Source organism: Semicossyphus pulcher, unplaced genomic scaffold (assembly GCF_022749685.1).
Source record: "Semicossyphus pulcher isolate SPU_LCO1_2020_fin unplaced genomic scaffold, fSemPul1.0.p SCAF_19, whole genome shotgun sequence".
In the NCBI taxonomy this organism is placed as follows: domain Eukaryota; kingdom Metazoa; phylum Chordata; class Actinopteri; order Labriformes; family Labridae; genus Semicossyphus; species Semicossyphus pulcher.
Genome location: NW_027211692.1, coordinates 4595547 through 4602422, shown reverse-complemented (window position 1 = coordinate 4602422; position 6876 = coordinate 4595547). Strand labels below are relative to the sequence as shown.

Below are 6876 nucleotides of genomic sequence, written 5' to 3'. Positions count from 1 at the left end.
CGTATTGTATTGGCCATTTTGTGTCAGGGTATAATGCATCTATTCAGAGCTAAAAGATTCAGGCAGTAAGGAGACCAACAGGGAAGCTGGATGGACACCATTTAATATTAAACCCTTTATTAAAGGCTGTTTAATATTCAGGTATACAAATGGAAAGGTTTATCTAATGCTACCTGACAATAATAATAATTTGATTATTCTTATATTGTTTGATCTTAAAGTAAGAAAAATCCAATCTCCACATCCTAAGGTGACAATTCATATTTTTTGAACAATAGAAACCAAAGATATTCAATTAATATTCTATTACAGAGAACAGCAGGATTCTTCTATTTCAGCAGCCAGAACCAGCAAATGTCCTTTGTGCTCAATAAATTGTTTACGTAAACATTTTCCAATGATAAGTCACTGTTAATACATCTGAGAAAACAAATCAAAAAGCATGAACAGATGAAGCACAGAAACATGTGGGGACTGTTGAGTTTTATTGACTCAGTGACAGGGATGTTGAAAAAATATTCAAGTAATAATTACCGTTGTTGCAGCTCAGACCTTTGCTACTTTAACGCTGAGGCATAAAATCTGAAGTTATATTTGACGAGTTTGAAAGTGCATGGTGCTAATTAAAAGCCTGACACAATGCCTGTGCAAAGCGCCTTGTGTTGTTGTTGACTGGGCTGTGAGAAATGTGTTTATATTAATATAGAAATGATTCAATAATAATAATAAATCCACAAGTCTCATTGCGAACTTGGTTTTTAGACTCAGTTTACCACTGTACAATTCCCCATGATGCATCTCTCCGTAATGTCTGCCGCATTACTCCTGCAGAGACCATTATAACCGGTTCTTACTCAAATGATGTACATCTGAAAAGACTTCATAGCATTAACCTTCATCAGTTTATTGTCAGATGGTACAGATGTCGGAAAATGAGCTCCCTTTGGGTGCAGAACTGCTAACGAAGTATAAATTAACTCATAAACCTGAAGGGTTTTTTGTACAGTGCAGTTGACTTATTCACTTTGAAGAGTTAAGGTGTGTGTTTGAGTGTGTGTGCATCTGTTCTAACTGAACACTCCCTGAAGGCAAGTCCTGCCCCCTCTTTCCTTTTATAGCCTCAGACATGTGGAAGGAGGGGCAGGAGGTCTGTGTGTGTATGTGTGTATTTTGGAGGGGGACAATCCGTGTAAAGGAGTGGCCCACTTCTACAAACATGGCGGTACGGTGGGATGGGAGCAGTGAAAATGTGTAACAAGGTGCCTGCCCCTCCCTCCACCAGCCACCATACCTCCCTCCCTTCCTCATTTGCTGTTGGGGGATGCAAAGTGAGAGGGGAGAGAAGTCGGGGAGAGCCTCGCCTCCCGTCACTCTCTCTCACAACACCGTGAGAGCCACAGGACTCATGCTGTCCTCCTGCACACCCACACACACTAGCACTGAGAGAGAGAGACACTGAGAGAGAGAGAGGGGTACAGCTACCAGAAAGGAAGGAGAGAGGTGCAACGTGGAGAGAGAAAGGGAGGGACATAGCAAATCGATAAAAAATCCTGAAGAGAGACCACTGAAGGATTTTCTCTTTTCTCCCGAGGAGCTGAGAATAACCCTCGGCGAAGGATGGCAGAAGGGGGAGAGGGAGAAGAGGAGATTCAGTTCCTGCGAACGGTGAGTTCTGCTTACTTTCCTTTTCTGGAAGGCTAACCTGCACTGGCTGCTGGAGAGGGCTTTGGGAGGTTTGTAGCTTGAGAAGGAGATGAGGAGTTATGAGAAGAGTGAGAAAGTAATGATGACAATTTTTTCAGTGAAGACAAGCAATTACTGTGTGTTCTTACTGTTTAAACTTCTGACCCTAAATCGACTCATGATCTTCCAGCATTAACTTCAGCGCTCCGTCAGTGTCCACTCCAGTTTAAAAACTTTTGCTTCTCTGGCATCGGATATTTAAGGCATATCTGTAGTTGCAGTTCTTAGAGCCAAGGCCAGCTTCTGTATATAGTTGACTATTTTTGTGGTGCCCTGAATGTGCCATGACCCGCTTATTAGTTGCTCTCTTTAAACTTGGTAATTGATTTCTTTAATCTCTTAAGAGTTCAGAAATCCTGGGTTGTTAACCTACATAATATGATCATCCTCTCACAATGCAATGGTCATTGTCTCACCTGATCTCTTTCATATTACATGCAGAATCTTCTGGGCTTAAGAATGAGTTGGTAACAGTGTAGGGGTGCATATGTGTGTGTGAGCACGGACAGATAGACAGGGGCTGGTGCATCTGTTAGCATCGTTATCTATTTTTATCTGAGGAAAGTAGAGCCTGTCAGTGTGGGGTGAGGAGGCAGAGAACCAAGCTACCCAGATCCTGCAGGGGACAGCTGGCCAAAGGCTGCATGTCTTCCTTGGAGAAGCCAACACACAGTCAGAGTGAAGAAAGATCCACTTCTAACTCAGTAGGGGATGACCCTGAAAATGACCTAAAACAGCTGAGTTGGTGAAATTTTAATTAAATTGTTCATTTTGTCTGTTTGGTTCTGTTTCAATACAACTGAACTTGAAAACCAATATCGTTGGGGCATAAAGAGTACGACATTAATTTTGGAGCAAAAATTGGACATTAATTAGTATGAAAGAAGTACCTGCCTCATAGGTGAGGTTAACAATGATTCAATTTTAAAATAATATTTTTCAGATGTTATTATGAAACCTAATCAGAACTTAAGTTGGATTTCCGTCAATTACTTTGTTTAGTGCAGTGAACTGTGTTCTACTGTTAAAAAACTTCTCCAGAATATAAACTTTAATGACTCATTGTGTTGATTTTAATGACATTAACCTTTAAATCATTGGAAAAAAAGACAATAATATTGATGTTGTTACCAAAAACATCACGTTGAATTATTGCCAGACGTATGTTTAAACATCATTCCTGCTTGATAGATTTGTCGTTGAGCAGAACATCAACAAAGTCTCATTTAATGAAATGTATTTATCTTAAAGTAGAACTTTGATTTATCATTTCTGCTGCTGCAGTGTTTACCAAACTGGTACTTAAATCTAGTTAGCTGTATTATAGTTTAAGAACAAAGAGCCCTGACATACAAACAAGTTACATTGATGGAAAGGTTTCCTGTCAAGCTTTTGGAGTCAGGTCACAACATCTACAAGATGGCATTGCAGACTTACATGCAGAGTAACACAGCTGTTGCTTCTATTACAAGATGATAAACAGAGTTTTTTTCTCTTCTCTTTAGAAACTGGAAAATTAATTGAGTCACATGAATAGACTAAACACTTTGGATGCCTTCAGTGGGTTTGTCCTTTAGTTCAAGCGTCTCGGTTAGGATGAAACTATTACACAGCAACACTTCAAACGGAAAAACAATGCAGCTATATTTGAATTATTAATGTCTTGTGCACTTCAATGGCTCAGACACGAACACTGTCGGGGTCAGGGGGGGCTCAACCCCCCCTGGAAATACAGGGCTATAAATGTAAGCCCTTGTGACACTGTAAGGCTCTTTGAATTAAAGCATCCTACAAATGGTCTGTGTTATCAGGCTTTTAATTAGAGGCCAGTGATGGGAGGCATTGTGTGAGTCAGCTGTTTCTCTCTGCTGGGGTTTTTCCCTGGGTGATATTGGAGGTGGGAGGTGTGATGAAAGTGGAGTTCTTACCTCACCCAGACCAGCTGGGGCAGCAGACTGTAGTCATATATTTGCCTGATTTAATTTTTATACAGCCACACAACCTGCTAGGGAGGTCCACATCCCGTGTGCAAGGTCTTTATTTTCAGCAGGGGTTAAGCTGTGTGTTTTGGAAGTAATTACATCATCTGACAAGAATTAAATCAAAAGGAAATTAGATTGGACTCAGCTTTATGTTGATAACTGGTGAGCTACTGGTCCTTCAGAATAAAATCCCTGGTCAATGAAGAAGAATGACATTCACACAGTATAAAAAACACAGGATGGTTGGGTTTTCTTTACATTGAAAGGCAGTTTGTTTGTTTGCATAAGAGTAGAGGCGTTATCTGCATTGGGTCTGAGCTTACTTTGCGTGCTCATGACTTAAGGAATCAATATCAATACAATATTTGTATTCAGCTGATCCCCCAATCCATCGCCAGGATCTCGAGTGCAATAATGGAGCTAACACGCAAACTCCACAGTAGGTTATTCAGGCTGCCTTCCCCTGACAAAGTTATTGACCGTGTAGGTGTTCCAGCAGTTTGCAAAATCTATTGTTTTCTATTTGAGGAAGGAAGCTAAAAAAAATGATAGCAGTGTAATCCAGTCAGTCGCTTTATTTTTTCCTCCTTGTCTTCTACGTGTTTTCACTCCTGCTAGAAATCCTCCAGATAAGAAGGAAAGCTGTGGGGGGTGAGTTTGGAAGTAAGGCAGTGTTACTTTAGTGCTTTTCCCCACAGGAGTTCTGTTATAGTAAGAGAAGAAAGTAAAAGGAGATAAGACCTTTAAATGTAGAATCAGTCCCAGTGAGATGGATGGAGAACGCAGGCATGTATCATACATTTTGCTCTTTGTCAGGACCTCCACATCACAAAAGGCCACACACCAATCACTCAGAAGTGCTGCTCTTTATTGTTTATTTTAATATGGGCCGAGCCTGTGACTCATACAACAAGAAGTGCCACTTGTATGGTCTACATTAGCTGGTGGGACTCAGCCTTGCATCTGTGTTACAGCTGCAGGTCACCTAAATTCTCTCCTCTAAAACAAAGTGAATGCCCTCTGTTGATGTACAGGTTGCTAGTATTCAATCACCGCCCTAAAAAGAAAACACCCTACAAGCACTTCAGCCCCCACATTTCCTGTCAGGCGGTTGGCTTAGCTTGCAATAGCCAGCAATACTCTCTTATCGCTTTAGAAAAGGCCACTGTCTGTTAAAATGTGCACTACAGACAGCCACCAGGTAACCTAGAGTTCAAGCGGTTTCTCTGCTGGTGACGATAAAAAGCTGTGTCACTGTTTCACAATGCCATACTGTGGTTTGAATCACATAGGCAGGTGAAGTATTATTCAAGCTCCAGTCTATAAAAGCACTTTCTTTTTATAGTGTGCCACTATAAGTGCTCACACTCAGGAGGGAGAAACCAGAGGAGTCAGTGTCCTACTTGCCAGCATCCTATGGGAGATTCGGTGTGCAGATGTGTGTGTGTATCTCTCTGTGTGTCAAGTAAAAAGGGATCTTTTTTCATTGTTGTGACAGTCAATCGTGCATTTCTGACAAATGCGTGCCTGCAGGAGCCAAAGTGACTCCATCAGAGCAGTCTGGGCAGTCATGTTGGCAGGAAGCACTGATTGGATGATATGAGTCTTAAATGATTAAGCCAAGTTCTAATAAAGGCTTCTGACATGTGCTGGACCTGAAGATTTTAGGGGATTTATATTGTGTTTGTTATTTAGCCTGCCAGTAACACAAATGCAGGGAGGTAGAGTCAGCGATGACGGCTGTTGTGGTTGTACGGGATGTGTCTTAATCACTGGTATGCTCCACTGGTAACATTTTAGTCATTAATCAGGCCAGTTTTGCGTTTAGTTCCAAGTTGAGACAATTCCCTCTGTCTTTATCCTGAATAACTTGAATTAGCAAGGAGCATTTTTAATTTCAGTGTGTTTTTGCTTATTAATTGATTTCAGTTCAGCCGAGATGGATGTGAAATGATTCTCAAAAAGTAACCAAATAAGCAGCAGGGACAAAATAATCCAAAAGCAGTTTGTTTATTGTCCTCTGCATCACCGCCCCTGCAGGATATCCTTACTGAGTATACTATTCATCACTGTCTCTCTCTCTACTACTCCCTCATTCTTTGTTCTCTAACACCTCAATTCTGTCTCTGATATGTAGTCTCATACTATCATGTCTGGTTTGATGAGATCTAGCTGGGATTCTTACTTTAATTAAGATCTGACCGAGGAAACCCAAAACTATAAATGAAATATATTTTATTTGGTTGCACTTTTTAATATTATGTATTATTTCTAAAGAGACACAAAGTCTCTCCCAATTTTTCTTCCCAACTGTTGCTGCCCACTCTCTTTATTTGTCTGTGTCTTTTAAACAAAGGGACACAGACATTCACACACACGCGTACAGATTGTACATCAGTGAGCAGCAGCAGACTTTGGGAAGGCAGCAGATGACCAACAGGGAGGAGGGAGGTGGGGAGGATGCGAGCAAAGTAGGGCTTTAGAAGTGCTGAGCCCAGGAGATAACCACGTCCACAGAAGGACAACACACACGCACACACACAAACACACGCACACACACATATACAGCACCTGTTAGTCTGCCTGCTTTGGTCACAGCAGTCTACACAATAAACAGGTGGCCTGGTCTGCTCTCTCAGGCACGAGACAGAAACAGAGAGAGAGAGGAATCCTTTAGAAGCAAGGTGTTGCACAGTGACACAACTGTTATGTAAACTGCTGTGTGTTTTTTTTTGCCTGTGTGTGTGTGTGTGTGTGTGTGTTTGTGTGTGTGTGTGTGTGCAGCGATCAATAATTAGCTCAGTCGTCTTAAAGCTAGGAGGATCCAGGGGTCTTTTCTGCATTAAGGTTCCCTGTTCTCCTGTCAGTGTTACCACTCACAGTGCAAAGACATCATAGTGAGATGGATTATACACATTAAATAAGTGTTAAATAACAAAAGTTAGATTTGCAAGAACCACAACCTATTCTCCAAGTTTATACTCCTAAATTCACATATAGTCTACTTGTTTCTGTAAAAGAAACCTGTTGTATAATATATATTTTAAATTGTGCTGATTACTTTTGGACACAATACATTTTTAGATTGCGAACGTATTAATCTTCCTGTTTCAAGCAACATTGGTTTGCATTCATAAATTAAAATTGTATT

The 6876-nt window shown here is 40.9% G+C and overlaps 1 protein-coding gene across 1 annotated transcript in view; it reads left to right on the top strand.

Moving 5' to 3' along the window:
• The first annotated feature begins 1356 nt into the window (after window positions 1-1356).
• ryr1b (ryanodine receptor 1b (skeletal)) overlaps window positions 1357-6876 on the top strand; it is a 63633-nt gene continuing 58113 nt past the window's right edge. The window contains exon 1 of the mRNA XM_069668145.1: window positions 1357-1665. Within this exon, the coding sequence (XP_069524246.1) occupies window positions 1618-1665 (48 nt within the window). The 5' untranslated portion in view covers window positions 1357-1617. The remainder of the gene's footprint in view (window positions 1666-6876) is intronic.